We start from the raw sequence: 19,141 nt of genomic DNA, 5'->3' as shown, positions 1-19,141 counted from the left end.
TTAACCAACCAATCATAAAATCCCCAAAGACAAAAACAAAGTCAATAGTTAATAAACCGACCAAATTAAATGACTTTATTAGCTTCCATCGTACTTGCCTAGGAATCTACTATACTACCAATAATAACTAACAAAAATTCACATTTCACATTTTTTGTCTTTTATTTTTAAAAAAATTAGGTGACTATCTAATATATTTTTTATTTATTTTTTAATATTTGAATAATTTTATTATATAAAACTCATGTTTTATAAGTATAAATAGTAATTTTTTTTTATGAGTAGATATGTCAGTATTTTCAATTTTCGTAGATAGAAATAATAATTTATTCTAAAATTTGAATTCCTTAAATTTTATCAATTACTACTTTATTTGTTAGTTAATTTTTTACTCTTAACATTTAAGGGATTAAATTATTATTATTATTATTATTATTATTATTATTATTATTATAAAAAAATAAATATTGAACAAAAATATCAACAGATGACTATTGATGAAAAATTTAATTTCCAAATGTTTCTATCTCTAGTACATTAATTAATTAATACAAAATTATTGACAAATGAGAGATTATATAAAAGAATCTGAAATAGTAATGATTAATGAACAAAGGAAAAATTACGACATTACATTATTAGAATACGACGTTTCAAGCGAAGCACTTGCTAACTAGAAATTAAAGTTGATTAATATTATTATTATTATTACTATTGCTAATAGAATTAGAGTTTTCAATTATTGGTGGAAGACGACGTTGACGAATTAATCTTAAGCAGAGATGTGCCTTTACAGGTTTATGATCAGAACCATTAATTTCATCCATGGATTCATAAGAATGTAAAGTTGCTTCAATGTCACTTTCATCTTCTATTTTGAATAATATGCGATCGGTCCATGCTGGCACTCGAACCTGCTTTAATCACATTCATTATCTCATAATTAAATTACGATGAATGTCAATAATAATAATAAGCTAAAACCACACACTAACACAAAGCTTTAATTAAGTAATTAAATACACACGTTGTTTGACAATAATATAATAAATAAATTAACCAGTTGTTCGTTCTTAATAACCAATAATAAGAGTAAATTATAAATAAGTTCTTGACTTTTTATCTTTAAAAAAATAAATTTTTGATTAATTAATATAAAAATATTCATCATTTTTTAAAATGTGAAACATTTAAGTTTTTCAGAAAAATATTATTTTTATATATTTTAGACGAAAGAATTTAAATATTTTGTATGTTAAAATAATATAAATGCTTTTATATTTTCAATAAATTATAAATTTATATATTTTTGAATTAAAAAATTAAAGATCTATTTATATTTTTTTAATAAGAATAATAAACATAGAGGAGTACTAGGGGCAGTAATTTTTGTGTTTTGTAACCATCAATTAACTGTCAATAATGTTTTTAACGGTATAAAATCATTCATTTTTTTTATGGTTAAATGCTGACCAACTTTTTAAAAAATTGCTGCTCCGAGACTTTCCCATCATAAACATATGATCATAGCAATCTAGCTAGCTAATCAACCATATTAGTAGATGGCATAATAATGTTGTCATATGGAATTTAATTATACTAGAATAAGATGAATAATGAGATGACCTTGTAACTTGTATCATAGTTGCTACTTCCTTTGTTGTATTTATAAGTAGGCTTAAATGTCAATGTTCCCTCACAGAAGCCATTGAATATTTGTCCACGCCCAGCTTCTTGTAAAAGCTGATCTTTTCCATGCAGCCTCTGAAATGAAAAATAATTAAAAGGGACTAATAACTATTTTATTTTATTTGAAAAATATTATTTGTACACCAAAATCGGCCACTAAAATCAGCCATCAATATATTTATGTAAAAATATATGTGTAGTTTAATTTATTTTCAATATGTATTTATATTCCAAGATGTATTTTATATTGATGGTTGATTTTGATGACTGATTTTGGTCTACACGTAGCATAATCGATTTTATTTTTATTCATGGTAGCAATTTTGTTGTGTATTATATGATGCCTCTATAATATATATACCTGGTGAAGGTGATTGTTGATAAGATTTCTGGCTGGATAAGTATGAATGCCTTGAAGCCTGTAGTTTAAATCTCCTAACCAAATAGTAATATGTGATGGTCTTGAATATGGATTCCAATTCTTAGAGAATAGAGAGTGTGATATGTGCCTGCATTCACAATTTCTTTCCTCCACCTTGCTTGCATGAGCTTATGCAAATTTAAAATAATTAACACATTAGTATGTAATTATCCAATATATTTCAAAACATTTTTAAGAAAAGTTTATAATTAGAAATTAATATATGATGTTGTCTAAAATCACAACTTATATTAAAAGCTTAATTATATCATTATTTAAGTTTTGTATACTCATTCTTTTTTATATTGTAGTACCAAATTCACACATTATCTTTTTTTATAGTATAAATTTTATTATTTAATATTTTTGTCATGATATTATTTCTTCTAAACGTTTAAGTTAATAAAAAGAAACACATGAATGAATAATATTTTTAACATATTTTCTTGAGTAAAAGTTTCTTTTGAGTTTGTTTGTATTTTTTATAAATTTTTTTTCTCTTTTAACAATTTGTCTTATGCTAATTTTTTTTTAGAGATCAATAAAGATTACACTCTAGACTTTTAGGTCAGAAAAATTCTAATATCATATAGTAAAACTACTTTTTCAAAAAACTTAAATTAAAAAAAAAATATATAAATAATTATATCTCTAACAATTTAAAACAATTTTAATTATGAATTATATATCCCTTAAATATATATTTACCGGAGAGATGGCAAGAGATGAAAACAATTCTAATGCCTTTGTAGTTAATTCGGATTGCAACAGCTCCTTTCTTTCTTCCAATTATTCCTCCAAATCCCCCAATTGACTGTTTGTCCATCTTCAATTCTGCATATAGTAAAAACTATTACATATATTAGTAGCATGATTTTGAAAAGAAAAAAAAAAACACTAATAAAAAATGCTAAAAAAATATTTTTATTATTCAACTAATTAATTTCTTAAAAAAAAGTTACCCTTTAGTATATTTATTTTCTTTTCCTTAGTATTGCATAAGGGTCAGAATATTGTACCTGTAATGGAAGATCTTTTTGCATTTGATGGCCCAAATAGGTAGAGCTGCAAAGATCCCATTATTACTTTACCTATCATGCTTCATTTAAAGAAAAAAAAAATACAATGATGGAAAAGAGAAGAACATTAATTATTAGTTAGTACACAAACAAAAGAAAATCAAAGATGGTCCTAATTTTGATGATGACAGAATAATGCTGTAAATAACAATAATTGTTGTGCTTGTAAATTCATGTAATGATGAGGTGCAAGATATTATTAATAATACAAGATTTTATATACTTTTCTTTTTAAGTGAAGTTCCAAGAGTTGCATTTTGTAACATGACACTTATTAAGAGATAGATATAGATATAGATATAGATATAGATATAGATTCTTCTAGCTATACTATATATAAAACATGGTGCATGGCATAAGGTATGAACATATATGTAAGGTGCATCATCACTCATCAGAAGTTGACAACACATTACAATTGGATAAACTTTCACAACTTATTGCGCCACACTTCTAAGTTCTATCTCCCTCGATCTTAAAGCCGAACCAAAAGTTAAGGCTTTTGTACTTGAAACAAAAAAATCTACCAAATAATAATAGGTGGTCAATAATTTTTAGTTAAATACATAGCTAATAATTTCATTTTAATTCTCTTAACTTCTCACAAAATAGAAAAAGAAAACCCAATTTTCTTTTAGAAAGTTTGTTACAACTAGGCCTACAATTTTTTTTTGTTTTGGGGGGGGGGGGGGGGGATACTAACTTAGCTTCTTGACTTCTTGTTTTCAGTTGGTGAAACTTAATATCATAATTTCTTTGACTTTGTCATTAGGATAATTAATTGGTTTCATTGTTTTTCATTTTTATATTAATAACTCAATCTTGGCTAAAAAAATGTTGATGATGTAACATAATAAGTCTAAAAATAATAAGATAACTATTGACATTAAGATGTCTTATATAAAAAATTATATATAATTGACAACTATTAAATAATTTGATTTATTTTGACTAAATTGTTATATATAGTATATCTTGAGTTATTATCTAATAATAATGGCTTACGTGTGGCCAACGAACTATAACTTAAATAATATAGTCTTTCATTTCTTACTTAGAGGTCTTGAATTCGAGTCTCAATCTTAATTTTAGAAAAAAAAAGGTTATGCTAGGTAATCAATAACTTTTTTGAACAACATGAATAACCACCAATAAAAAAAAAACACACTACACTTCCAAATTATCCACTTAAATCTTAATATTAGAATAACCATCCGCAAACCTAGTGAAATGAGTATCTGATATATCCATTGTTCACATTGTCTACCTATATTTTTCCAAAAAAAAAATGGCTTACGTGTGAGTTTCATGTAGAGCTTCTTTGAGGAGTGTTGCAACTTTTCTTTCTTTTGGAGCTTCTTGCAATCCAACTGCTAAAAGTTCAAATTCCCGGTTGCTACCAACCATATCTGCCAGCTCTTCAAACGAAACCTAATAATATTCACAATTTAATTAAATTAAAACATACATGAAAAAACAACAAACCAAGTTCATAACATATATATTTGGTTTCTCGTTTGAAAATTTTCTAAAACCGATCATATAATAATATAACCCTTATTATATTCAAGTTAAACTACTAGCAACAATATAATTAAAGTGTTTTTTTTTTTTTTCAAACGAAAAACCTTACTTGTTTAAATTAGAATTGTTATCTGCACCTGGCCATTCATATTCCAAGTAGCTATGGAGATACATAGATCCGAATGAGTTGAAAAGTTGCAAACATTTTCAGCTTCCACCGTTCTTATTCCTATGTGAGTTGGAGAAGCTTGGTTATGAATGAAACTCATCATTGGCCTCCTCTTCCACCTTGAATAATTCTTCCTGAAAAATATTCAATAATAATTCAATGTCACAAAATATATTAAGAAAATATATGTGTAGTAATAAAAAAATGTTGATCATAATTATTCCATAATTTCACTTACCCTTTGCAAAAGAGGTTCCCCATTGTGTTAATTAATAATATATGTGATTATCAAGAACAAGAAATTTCCCAAAAAGAAGAAGATTATTTTGAGTGAAAAGTCACTATTTTTGAAGGATATAATATAATAACAAAGAGAGATGAAATGAAGGGTTTTTAAATTCATTGACTTGGACCATACTTATATATATAGAGAGGGGCATGCATGACAATTATTTATGTGATGCTTCTCTACCATTCTAGAGATCTTCAATATTATTGAATCAATTTAAAATTGAAACATTTGAATATGATATATTGTTTTGTTTTTTTTTCTAACGAGTTAGGTTGAGTCTAGTTGACAATGAAGAGAAGTTAAAAACAAAGTTGAAAAGGACCATTGAGTTAAGATTATACCACACACCATGCAATTTACGTCAAGCAAACATACACTATCTTAAATCTAAATTATAAAAGTCTAACAAATCATACGTCTAAGATTATTGTCAATCGAAGGAGTAATTAGAGGCTGCTACAGCTATATATATATTTGGATCTATATAGCTCCAAATCTTTACTTTTTTAATAATAACGAATAATAAAAGAACTAATAAATTATTATGATAGCTTGTTTAATGCCAACATGAGTTTTTTTTTTCCTTTAAAATTATTACTAGGTATATAAATTAAAATCCATTTGCAATTCGAGATTTATCTATTGTTTTTGTAGATTTAATTGGTATTATGGTGTATATATTAATTATAAAATTTTTACATATGTGCACGTATTATTTGGTACAAAATTTACTTAAAAATCGTTTATAACGCATCATTCATGTGTTCTATATTAAAAACATAGAAATGATCGTTAAGATCGATAGTTTTAGGGTCCTTATTATGTTTATCCTTTTTTTCCAAGCATGTTTTTATTCTCAATATGTTTATTCTAAAGGCAATAATTAAACACTACTTTAGCGCATAGCATAGTAGTATTTGAACTCTATTTTTACCTATTAATTCTTTCATGAAAGTTTGAATAAGAAAAATATGACTACCAAACGCTTTAAATTATTTTCCCCATGTAATTAAGAGTTTTGTGAAATTTGTAAATATGTTATTACTAACCACATTTAAGGGTTAGTACATTTATAAAATACTACTACAAATGTATTGAAGAAAGATGACAAATCCCACTCAAGTGAGTAATAAAGCATTGATTCATGACCATCTAGCATGCATAAATATTTGAAAAAAAGAAAACTATTTTGTCCTTACATTAAAACAAATATTAATTAACTTTATTCTTCTTCACTAAAAATATTATCCCTTAAAATTTTCCTAATTATATTACACATACTAAGATTTATTAATTGGCGGCTACATTAATCCGAATTGGGAAAGGATAATTCAACTCAACACGTGGATATTAGTGTGCTATTGCTGAAGTAGTTTGGCTACCTATAAAACATTTCCACATGTTCATACGAATAGACTCAATAGAGAAATGCTAAAAGTATACGAAATCCTTTTGGCGCTGACCATATTAAAAACCGCTATTATCTGTATTATGCATGCTATTGAGTTGAAAAGCTAATATTCTAAAAAAGTGTAAACTAAGAATAAAAAAAACAAATTAAGATACTCATCAAAAAATTAAATTTATTCGATAAACCTACTTAAAATAGATAGTTTGTTGGGTAATTTTGCTAAATATTTTGAATAATTTTATTAGACTAATTCAATAGGTATTGAAGTATTGAACTATTTTATATCTTTCATAATTAAAATAGAAGAATGCTAGGAGGCAGCAATTTTGGTGTTTTGTAACCATCAATTGGCCATCAATAGTATTTTTAATGGTGTGAGATTACATCTAATAGTGGAAGATCACTCACTCTTGTTTTGATGGTTAAGTGTTGGCCAGAAAACACAAAAGTTGTTGGCCTCCTAGACTTTTCCATTAAAATAAACAAAATATTTTTAATGGTGTGAAATTACATCTAATGGTAAGAGATCACTCACTTTTGTTTTGATGGTTAATTGCTGGCCAGAAAACACAAAAATTGCTGCCTCCTAAACTTTTCCATTAAAATAAACAAAATATTGTTAGAAAATAAAAATGATAATTTAATCTTCAGATATAACTATAATTGATTGTTACTAGGAAAAAAAAAAGAAAATACTACTATTTCTTCACAAAAATACTCTTCTAAAACAAAAGGTATCTTCATAATCAAAATTAAATTTGACTACCTGAAATTAAATCCAAACAACTTCTGCACTTCTTCATACGGTACGGCTGAACAAAATTAGTTTGTATGTCTCAGAAATCATAGCCAAAAACAAAAAAATAGGCAAAAAATTAAGTAGAAAGCATGACTCTAATAAATTGCAAGGGTAAATGGATGATCCAACTCTTCAACCATTAAGACCATCATCATCATCCCCATCTTCATTTTCATGAGAATCCCATTCACATTCATCTTCATCACAATTAAAGTGATCTTCATCTTCATCTATTACCAAAATAGAAAATTAATAAAAACAAATGGATATATGATAACAGAATATCTGAAGGAAATTACCTTTACAGTAAAAACCACGCAACCAAGTTCGACCACACATGAAAGCTTCATCATCCTCTGAGTACCTTCTAAGAACTCGACCACCAATACTAAATTCAGACTTAGACGCCACATTCGTAATGGGAATACTCAGCAAGTCACAAGCCATCTTTGATAATTCTGGAAAGCGTTTCTGGGTATACTTCCACCATTCCAATACATCCAAATCCTCATAATAATCAAAGTTCAAATTTGGTTCATCCAGATAGACATCAAGTTGACTCTTTCCAACTCTTAGTGCAAGTTCATGCTGTTTCAACGCCTTCCATACATAACAGTCACCATGTAAACATCATGAGTCAATTTAAAAGAGAAAAAAGAAGGTTAAATCATATATAAAATTGAATAAATTTACTTACACTAAACATTCTCTGCTTCATTTCATTTAATCCAGCTGAACTTGATGGTGCAGGGTGGGAGCGAGTTGGAGTAGCACTCTGCACATTGGAAGTAGTAGAGGGAATGTTGTTGTTGCTTGTATATCCCTCAAAAAGCTTATACAACTTTCTTTTCACATGCTCTGTCTTCTCATGACTTGTAGAAGGATCAATTTTTGAAAAGAGAAACTCCAAAGAAGAAAGCTTAATCCGAGGATCAAGAACTGCTGCAAGTCCAAGCACAACACTGTACTCCTCCCAATATGTCTTAAATTCTATCAGCATTTTTTCTCCCACACTCCTTATCACCTCATCTTCACTATTTAAACTTTCTTGCAGGGCCAGTTGAATTTGGTGAATTTGTAAAAAGTATAAGTTGGAAGTGGGATATGATGTGTCGGAAAACAATTTGGTAATGTCAAAGACGGGAAGTAAGAATTTATACATCCTTTCGGCTCTTTTCCATTCTTCAACAGAAGGACAGCACTTAAAATCATGATCTTTCGCTTGAAAGTTAACAAATGCACTCTGTTTTTTGAGAGCACATTCAAGCATCAAATAAGTTAAACTCGATCTAGCAGGAATATCTCGACGTAATTCAAGCTTGGTGCCTTTACCACCAAGCGTTGCAACGCAATTTTTAAACTCTGTCCTCCTACTATCTGATTCCGTCACGTATGCAACACTTTTCCTAATCTTGTCCAATACATCATGACATGCTTTCAATCCTTCTTGCACAATAAGATCCAAAATATGGGCACAACATCTCACATTAAAAAACTCTCCATCACATAACAACCAATTCTCCATACACAAATCAGTTTTCAGATATTCTTGCATGCCATCATTGTCTGGATTATTGTCATAAGTGAGAGAAAAAGTCCTTTTCTCTATTCCCCACTCACTCAAACATTCTTGAATTTCTGAAGATATATGAAATCTATAAGGAAAAGGTATGTAGCGAAGACCAAGAATTTTACTATTCAACTTCCAGTTTGAATCAACAAAATGTGCACTCACAAATATATAATCCTCAAAAGTAACTGTTGACCATAAATAGGAAGTTAGACAAATCCTACTAGGAATACTTGCTAGTGTTTGTTTGAGCTTCTCCTTCTCTTTCATATGAATCTTCGACACAGCATCTCTAATAGCGTCACTAGAGATGGGCACTATCGTATGAATCTTCGACACATCTCTAATAGTGTCACTAGAGATGGGCACTGTAATTGGATTCATAGTATGCAACAAATCTACAAAGCCATCTTCATCGAACACACTTATTGGCATATCATGCAGAAGTACAGCGGCAACAGCCTTCTTAAGTAACACCAATAGGTATATCCAAGGATACTTTGATTGCCCTTGCATATCCTTAACCAGTTGACGAACATCTTCAATCTCAATTTCATCACATTGATCAATATGGTGGATTAATAATGATGTCCCATCTAAACAATCCTCAACTTTTAATTCCTTTCCACAAGCATTACACCTAGCCCTTTCTTTTCCATCCTCTCCATCAATTTTGGTAAAAAAATTCCAACAATCAGAGATTGTTGACTTACACTTTTTACAGGTAGGTTCTTCAAATTCAGTTTCATGTGTGAAATCTTCCATTTCCAGACTTGGCTGACTCACAGATTGGTCAGACAGTTCCATTTTAATTGTCAAACAACAAAATGGACGATTCAAGTTACTGCAGAAAACAACATAGCACAACACAACAATTATTTGAGTTCTGGCTTCTAAAGTTAATTAACTAACACTAACATAAAACGAAAAACATGTATCAGTATTTTTTTTTTTCATGAATGAGTTTGATCAATTAAATTTGAAAAAAAATACTGATCAAGTAAGTAAGTCGCAACTTAAAATAACACAACTGAATCTTACAAAGTTAAAAAACAAAGGAGAGAGAAAAGAAAGGTGATATTGCATAACACAGGAACCAGAGAACAAGGGTTCTTCCTGAATATTACTACACTACGAAAATCCGAAAATAATAAATATCGTATACAATGTATAAAAGTTAACCATGATTAGAAAAAAAAAAGCACATAAGTGACACGTATTTCTTTCATCTATACGTACGACAAGAAGGCAAGATGCGATCGCCGGAGACGAAGAGCGGAAGAAGAAGCAGCTCGCCGCCGGGAGAGAGAGTAACCTTCGCCGGTGATGGAAGAGAAGAAACGGAGAAAACAAGCAGAAGAGTGATCGAGTGAGAAATCGGAAGTTTCAAAAACCTAAGTCATGATTGAGTGAGTAGTGACTGAGTGAGACTGAGAGTGGAATGTGGATAGCTTCTGACTTTGTGTGTATTCGCGCGCCAAATGTGTGTGTGTGTGAGAGAGAGAGAGAGAGAGAGAGAGAGAGAGAGAGAGAGAGAGAGAGAGAGAGAGCTCTACGTGTATTGGGCTAATTGGGCTAATTGGGCCTACGTGTATTGGGCTAGTTTTTTGGCACTAGTTGAATAGAACATTTCAGGAGTATATCATTGTCACACAAAATCTGAAAAAGCTTATTGGCCCAAAATTCAGCGTCACAAGAGTATGGCATGGGCCCAATTAAAGGCCCACTCATGATAGACAGTCAACAAGCTTCATGGATAAATGGGCCAAGTATTTGAAGCCCTTTTATAAATATTGGCCCACAATTCAGTGTCACGAGAGTATAAATTTAATGCACTATATTGGTAGTGCTTTTAGTTTGAATTGTTCAGGTACATACAAAAACAAAAATGGGTACAAAATACTTTGAAGCCCTTTTACGAATTAAAAGAAAAAAGGGTTTAAGATTTGACTTAACTTTCTATGCTTTTGTTGAATCCAAATTAAAAGGCAATGATTAAATGGTAAAAATATGTTATTTTAATTTTAATAATACTTTTTAATAGTTATTAAAATTTTATAATCACTATAACAGTTGTAAGTATAGACATCATAGCATACACTTAACTAATTATGTTTTATAATTATTACATCAACAAAAATAATTAATTTTTAATTTATTATTTAAAAATTATTTAAACACATTAATATAATAAAATAATCGTGATCATAATAATCACTTATAAACATTGTTGCCAACTCTTGTCATATAATTGTGTAAGGGTGTTCATGGTCCGATCCGGTCCCAAATCTTTTAAGGGTTAATTTGGTGTGATTTTCATTGGGTTTAGGGTTGGGTAAGGGTCTCAAAAATAGACCTGGTCATTATTTTGGGTCGGGTCCGGGTCATAGCTCGAGTCATCCGAACTCGGCTCGATGGTCCGGTCATCATATACAATTAATATTTTGTGTTATTAGTGATGGATGATGACTATTCTTATGTGAAATTTAAGTATTATAAACCTTAATATTTTGTGTTATTAGTCATTATAAGACTATAAATTAATGTTTTATGTTTAAAATGCATAAAATTTTAGACTAATGCATAATAGTGTAAAATCATGCAAATCATGCAAATGATTTTTGTGTATTGTGGCTCGGACCCCTATAATTGTGGTACAAAAATTTAAGAATTTTCATTATTTTGTCATGCTGACATCATCACGTCTATATATCTGTTGATTTAATGATTTCCTTCTTTTAGTTTCACAAATATAATTATGATTAAGAAATAACCCCTACTTTTCCGGGTCGTATGTTTCTAATTTTCACATTATGTGTGGGGCTCTACAACTTAGGATTATTTCATCTTCTTTTTTACTTTTTCCCTATCTTCTTTCAACTACTAAGTTTAGAAATTAAATGAATTCAATCTTAGTTAAATTATGCATAAATCTATAACAATATATAATATCAATACATAAATTTTGGTGTCTAAATTTTTATTTTTAATTTTGCTTTTTTTAATAATCTATCTCCATATAAATCAGTTATTTCATATTAAAAAATTTACAGTACCTCATTTTTTCTTTTATCATATACATTTACGTTATTTTTATCTCATTAATTTATATTCACAAAATTTCTATAATTATCTCTTTCTTATGTTAAATAAAAAAATTTCTGCCCATTTTTTACAGTAATCTTATTAAAAATTTTTTATTAGAAGAATAAAAGTAAAATAGTTTAATAGGATAACATTTTTTTATAAAAAGTTTATTTAGAATATTTTTTTTACCAATATATCAAAATTCATTTTACATATAATATTCATTCATTCGAGTCCATTCATGAAGTACCTTATAAAAATTATATTTAAGTAATTTTTTTATCTTATAACTATTTTATATTTTGAAATTTAAAATTTTGTATTTTTATTTTTATTCAAGGTTTATTTTTATGTTTTATTTTAATTCTGTTAATAAAAACGTGTTAACATTAGTTTTAATGTTTAACTTTTAGGATAAATAAAAAAATAAGACCTTTTTTGTAAATTAGATGATTAAAAAACTATTTATTATAGAAGAAGTTAAGTGGGAAGGAATTGTAAAATCATTAATAACACAAAATATGATTTGCATGATTTGCATGATTTGCATGATTTTACAATTCCTTACCCACTTATGCATATGATTTGCATGATTTTACACAAAAATATTATATGTATTAGTGATTTTACAAATCATGCAAATCATTAATTGTAAAATTATATGCGTAAGTGGGCAAGGACTTGATAAAATCACTAATGTATATACACACAATTGGGAAGGAATTGTAAAATCATGCAAATTATATGCGTAAGTGGGCAAGGACTTGATAAAAATCACTCAATTAAACATAATATAAACCATAAAATAGTGGTTTATCAACCTCCCACACTTAAATATTAGCATGTCTTCATGCTTAGCTTAAGGAGATAGAATAAATGAGTAGGGAAAAACAAAACTCATGCAATGCAATGCCTATGTATATGAATGCAACTATATGATTCTGCCTACTTGGTCAAAAGTAAATAAGTTGTTCAAGACAAACATAAATCAAATTCCACTAATTCAAATTATATAGTAAAAACAAGTAAACTTGTAAGAAGATAGCTCATAAAAGCAGGGAACATAGAATCAAGCATTGAACCCTTACTGATAGTGTATATGCACTCTAATCTCTCAAGTGTATAGGGCAATCACTCTACTCTTTTCTAGTCATGCTTTCTAAACTTTGTTCTTCACCTAACCAATCAACAAGTATTTAATGTACCAATGCATACATCATGAGGTCTTTTCAATGTTGTAATGGGGCCAAGGCAAGGGTGAGGATATATGTATGGGTAAGTGAGCTATAAATTGAATCATTGACTAACATAAGCTCTCACATAAACATACACACACTCTATATAACTTTTTAAATCATGCCTAACTACCCAAATTTCCCACTTTTGCATCATATACTCATGTATCAATTTTTCTTTTAATTTATATCACATATGCAATGATCTTTTATTAAACTTAGCATTGGGGTAATTTTTTTGTCCCCTTATTTATTTGCTTATTAAAAGGGATTTTTTTTAAACATAAATACAATATATCAATGCACATGGTATTTTAATTATCTTGGTTTCACATGAGCATGCACCCAAACTCCAAATAATTTATCAGTTGAATGCCCTTCTTATCATCCCAAGTTCCCACAGTTTTTCCACACTTAGTTGATACACAATTTCTATCTTAAGCTAACCAAATATTCAATTTGGGATATTTAATTTGTTTTTCTACTTAAGGATAGTGATGTGGTAAAATTTTAAAATAAATAGGGATAAAAAGGCTCAAGGGGGTTAACAATGGTGATATAAAAGGGTAGGCTTGTTTGGGATAAGTGAGTTGATAATCAAATAATGGCCTCAATCCTATGCATGCATATAAATACACTAAACATTGGACATATAGGATGGAACAAAATATAGATTACAATCATAGAGAAGTAAACACACAAAAATAAAATATTATGGTTAAATAATATAACCATGCAATTAAGCTCAAATCTCACAGGTTGTGTGTTCTTAGCTTTTTAAACTATGTTCCAATTTACAATCTTTAAATCAGTTTAACACAGAAGTTTTGATTTAAATTAGTGAAAATTTTAAAAATAAGATCTTGAAAAGAAATTTATTATTTTTCAACTAAATAGAACATGCATGCAGGTAATCTATTACTATGCAATCTATCCTATCTTAACAAAAGAAAAATAACCTATTGGTGTTAAGAAAAGAAAAAGAATTTCCCATAAACAGCTCCTTGAGATATGTGAATCGACACTGGTTACGGCACTCTCTGAGCTTTGTCTTCTGGTCCTGTCGGTCCAACACAAATTTAGTGTGAATGAATTTATTAGCATGTTAATTGTGATTTATACATAAAGTCAAACTTTGACTCACAAAAAGGCAAACCATAAATCCAAAGCATACTCTTTGTGATGCATACTCAAAAAGAACCCTACAAGATCAATAAGGGAAAGAACTTAAAAAGAAGCAGAATCTTCCCAAACTCTCTCTCTCTATATGTATATACAGTTTCAGGAAATAGCAATCAAAGATTAATGTATCGAAGTTTTCAATTTGCAATAAGATCGATCACCTTGCTCCTCCTTCCCTTTTGTTGGCGGGGCTGGGGCCCTTGTGGCTCGCTCTTCTTGGTAAGTTCTTGGCGAACCGCATCCTCATCAATCTGATTCATGGTGGTGAGGGCAAGCTGAGGACCCGCATCTTCTTGCATATCTTTGTTTCCATTTTCTCTGACATCAATCTTATTTCCATCTTGACGACAATGTGCATCTTCTCTCGGCACTCCCCTATCTTGTTGATTTTTGTTGTTGCCCTTCTTGGTAACATCAACTTGGCTGAGGGCAAGCTCATAATGAGGAACCGCATCTTCTTGTATATCTTTGTCAGCATCCCATTTTCTCTGATATTCTGGAGCTCTTGCTTTAATTCTTCTCGTTGGAGATCTCGCAGTTTGTTTTGCAAGTTGTTGTATGAATGAAGAGGACTTGTCACTGTATGCTTATTCCATTTTAAGGCATTCCATTTTGAGAGCGTTAAGGCTATAATATAATGTGTAAACTTCTTAATAATATACCTTCTAGTTCAATGGTTAGAAGAAAGAATCTTAAACTCCAACACATGAGTTCAAATTCCATTTTATACATTTTAAATTTTATTGTATTTTTTATGATATTAAAATCAAAATATATTAAGTGAATTATTTATTAATATGAATATATCTTATATATTATATTTATTAATTTATTTTAAATATATATATTAAAAGTATTAGAAAAACAAATTTATATTATTTATTTTATATCTTTTATAATAGGAATAAAAATTAAAATTTTATGAAAAAACTTTGATATAAATAATTTTTTTAAATTAATTTTAGTTTAAAATAATATTAAAATATATAAATTTTTTATTAAAACTTTTAATTTTAATATGGTACTTTCAATTTTTTTCGGCTCCCTCTTTATAAAATTTCTGGATCCGCCACTGGGAGTAATCTTCATGATCCAAATCCTTTTCCAGAAGCTTCAACACACACGTCGGTGTAAACACCGAACTGAGCATATCGTACGTGGCTTCGAAATTTGGTGACTCTGGTCTAAAATGGCGGCGGTATTTACATTCTCTCTCCGAATACCTTCCTATTTTTTCTGCAATGCGCGCACTTCGGCATTCTGAGAAAGAATCGAAGCCGGTCAGAGAAACAAGAAAAACGGGAGAAAGCAATGGACGGTGGCTCTAAGTCTAAGAGTAGAAACAAGAAAGAAGCAAGCTCACAAAACCGGCTTGACTAAGAAGTTAGTTATTTATACTCGAAGAGTTACTTAGCATTTTGCATTTTTCTTACTTTGCTCCTATAGAATAAAAAAAAATAATAATTAATTTAAATTTTTGTTGATAAAATCTTAAATGCCGATAATATCATATTTTTATTTATTTAAAAAATATTTAATTCGAATATAGTTATAACTTAAATTAATTTGTAAATAATTGGTATATACTAATCAAGTAATTATGCATTACCCAAATGATAAACAAATTAAAAGTGTATAATTTAAAATAATTCTAATATTTCGTGATCATTCTTATTATTTAAGTTCTATATATATTATTTGTCATTGAATTACCAATTATACTGTTAATTAATAAATTCATATCAACAAACAATATTTAATAAAATTTTTTCCGTTTAAATTTTATAAAATGTTTACTTAACAAATAAGATAAAAATAAAAATAAAAAATATAATAAAGTTTTTAAAATAAAAATAAATATAATTTAGTTGAAAAGTACATTTACTTAGATAAAACACACTAATAAATTAATTCAACCTCAAAATTACGTCAATATCTTATTTTGATTTTCATTACAAGTATATCCTAAATGATTCTATGCAAATCGAATCAATTGGATCCGATTTAGCATGTATATGTTGTAACAGTAATAAATCTAATTGATTCGATTTATATATTAAAATAGGATATTGACGTAATTGAGGCTAAAATGATTTATGAGTGTGTTTTACTCTTGAATATACTCTTAAACACAGGTAAATATTAATTTTGTTATTTATTTACAAAATACTTCATTCGTACATAGTTGTAACTTAAATAAATTAGAAGATAAATAGTACTTATAATGTATTACACAAATAATAAAAATATTAAAATAGTTTATAATTCAAAATAATTCTAAAATAAATATTATTGTAAAATAAATGAAACTATTTTTTATTTTATAATATGTAAAATTTATAATTATATAACATATAATATTAATAATATAAATATTTTGTTTTATAATAATAATATTTGAGTAAAATACTCTACATAGATTAAGACACTAATTTGTAATCAGTGACATAAAATTAAGATAAAATAATGTCTATTTTGTTGTAATATAAATAATTAAGGAAGATATAATAAATATAAAATAAAAAAATATAAATAAGAAATTATAGTATTACTATTCACTACAATTACTATCACAATATAATTAATATATTAATATTGTAGTATAAGAAAGAGAGAATAGTATAAGAGAGAGAGAAGAGATTGTTGTTATTGATTTTGTGTGTAGTGTATAATCAAGGGAGGCTTAACCTCCTATTTATACATGAATAGGGTCCACATTTTCAACCTTCATTAAATGGAAGTTCTCTTGGTAATATGAGTAGGTGGCTACTCCAATGAAGATTTAATGATTGTCATCATGTGAAAATACATCATTTTGACAATTGGATGATAGATTGTAGGGTTTGATTTTTATTTAAAGTAAAAGTGTTACTTTTATTTAAAGTGTTGCTAAACAAATAAGTTACACTTTTTAAACAAGAATCATCATGAAAAGATGTTTTTAGTATCTTCATGTGAGTAGTTGCCATATGAGTATTCTACCATGAAAATATTGAGCCATCCATGTTATTAATGGTCATCCACATCATTCATACTTATCACAACACTCCCCCTTGGATGACCATTTAGGATTATTGACTCATTAAAACCTTACTAAAGAAAACTCAATGGGAAAAACTTTAGTGAAGGAAAAATAGTACAATATTCTTTGTGATGGGGACTGTCTCATTAAAAACTTTGTCAAGAAAAATCCAATGGAAAAAAACTTGACCAAGGAAAAAAGAGTAGAGTCTCCCCTTCTTGTCGACATCATTTAATGTTTCGAAATCGGCGCATCCCAATCTGATGTACCAATCTTTCAAAAGAGAGTTTTGTGAGTGACTTTGTAAATAAATCTGTCAGATTGTCACTTGAGCGGATCTGTTGGACATCAATTGTCCATTGATTTTGAAGATCATGAGTGAAGAAGAATTTGGGAGAAATATGCTTTGTTCTATCACCTTTGATGTATCCACCCTTAAGTTGGACAATGCATGCTGTATTATCTTCAAACAGGACAGTTGGAGCTATCTTATGATCAATCAGTTCACATGATGACATAATATATTGGATCAAACTCCTCAACCAAAAACACTCGCGACTAGCTTCATGTATCGCTAGTATTTTGGCATGATTAAAGGATGTTGCAGCAATCGTATGTTTCGTGGACCTCCATGATATAGCTGTACCACCATATGTGAACAAGTATCCTGTTTGAGATCTCCCTTTGTGTGGATCAAACAAGTATCCAGCATCCAGTGGCATGTCATTGAAAACTCTCTGTGCACTGTCTAAACTCCCACTTTTAGCATACATGTCAACCAATGCAGTAGCCACAAAGATATCATGTTGAAATCCTCTTTGTGATGCATACTCAAAAAGAAGCAGACCTATCTTCCCAAACTATCTCTCTATATATATATATATATACACAACACAAATTTAGTGTGAATGAATTTATTAGCATGTTAATTGTGATTTATACATAAAGTCAAACTTGACTCACAAAAAGGCAAACCATAAATCCAAAGCATACTCTTTGTGATGCATACTCAAAAAGAACCCTACAAGATCAATAAGGGAAAGAACTTAAAAAGAAGCAGAATCTTCCCAAACTCTCTCTGAGCTGAGGACCCGCATCTTCTTGCATATCTTTGTTCCCATTTTCTCTGACATCAATCTTGTTTCCATCTTCATGACAATGTGCATCTTCTCGGCACTCCCCTATCTTGTTGATTCCTGTTGTTGCCCTTCTTGGTAACATCAACTTGGCTGAGGGCAAGCTCATAATGAGGAACCACATCTTCTTGTGTATCTTTGTCAGCAGTCTGATTCCCATTTTCTCTGATATTCTGGAGCTCTTACTTCAATTCTTGGACTTCTCGTTGGAGATCTCGCAGTTTGTTTTGCAAGTTGTTGTATGAATGAAGAGGACCTGTCACTGTATGCTTATTCCATTTCAAGGCATAACTCTAAGATAACCGTAGCAACCATATATTAGCCACGAAAGAATGTTTGTGGCTAATCGGAGGGTTGCATTTTTAATTTGCCACGATTTTAGCGTTATTAGCCACATCGTGAAGACCTTCAAAGAGCCACAATTTGTATATCATTGTCCACGTATAATGCCGTGGCTAACTAATTTGTGCAGGCCAGTTTTTTCAGTCACAATTTTTTGTGTGACTAATGTTGGGTTATTTAATC

The 19,141-nt window shown here is 29.0% G+C and overlaps 2 protein-coding genes across 4 annotated transcripts; both read right to left on the bottom strand.

Moving 5' to 3' along the window:
- Positions 1 to 494: 494 nt before the first annotated feature.
- 5PTASE11 (inositol polyphosphate 5-phosphatase 11) lies at positions 495 to 7,148 on the bottom strand. Of its 3 annotated transcripts, none has more exons than XM_088490257.1 (8): positions 7,121 to 7,148; positions 4,851 to 5,016; positions 4,487 to 4,620; positions 3,130 to 3,209; positions 2,819 to 2,944; positions 2,051 to 2,238; positions 1,627 to 1,764; positions 495 to 914 (listed from the first exon to the last, which is right to left on the bottom strand). In XM_088490257.1, the coding sequence occupies exons 2-8, from the start codon at positions 4,983 to 4,985 to the stop codon at positions 681 to 683; spliced, it is 1,035 nt and encodes a 344-aa protein (XP_088346383.1). In that variant the 5' UTR covers positions 4,986 to 5,016; positions 7,121 to 7,148; the 3' UTR covers positions 495 to 680. The 3 variants fall into 3 exon arrangements, with proteins under 3 accessions (XP_088346383.1, XP_088346382.1, XP_088346384.1); XM_088490256.1 differs by lacking the exon at positions 7,121 to 7,148 and adding an exon at positions 5,121 to 5,259; XM_088490258.1 differs by lacking the exon at positions 7,121 to 7,148 and having other exon boundaries at positions 4,823 to 5,016.
- A 209-nt stretch (positions 7,149 to 7,357) lies between these two features.
- On the bottom strand, positions 7,358 to 10,323 carry LOC148563164 (zinc finger BED domain-containing protein RICESLEEPER 2-like). The gene is made up of 4 exons (XM_088490255.1): positions 10,194 to 10,323; positions 8,082 to 9,798; positions 7,684 to 7,972; positions 7,358 to 7,614 (listed from the first exon to the last, which is right to left on the bottom strand). The coding sequence occupies exons 2-4, from the start codon at positions 9,759 to 9,761 to the stop codon at positions 7,517 to 7,519; spliced, it is 2,067 nt and encodes a 688-aa protein (XP_088346381.1). The 5' UTR covers positions 9,762 to 9,798; positions 10,194 to 10,323; the 3' UTR covers positions 7,358 to 7,516.
- Between the last annotated feature and the right edge of the window lie 8,818 nt (positions 10,324 to 19,141).

Source organism: Arachis ipaensis, chromosome B6 (assembly GCF_059453495.1).
Source record: "Arachis ipaensis isolate K30076 ecotype BB chromosome B6, ASM5945349v1, whole genome shotgun sequence".
NCBI classification, from domain to species: Eukaryota; Viridiplantae; Streptophyta; class Magnoliopsida; order Fabales; family Fabaceae; genus Arachis; species Arachis ipaensis.
This window is presented reverse-complemented; position numbering and strand designations above follow the sequence as displayed.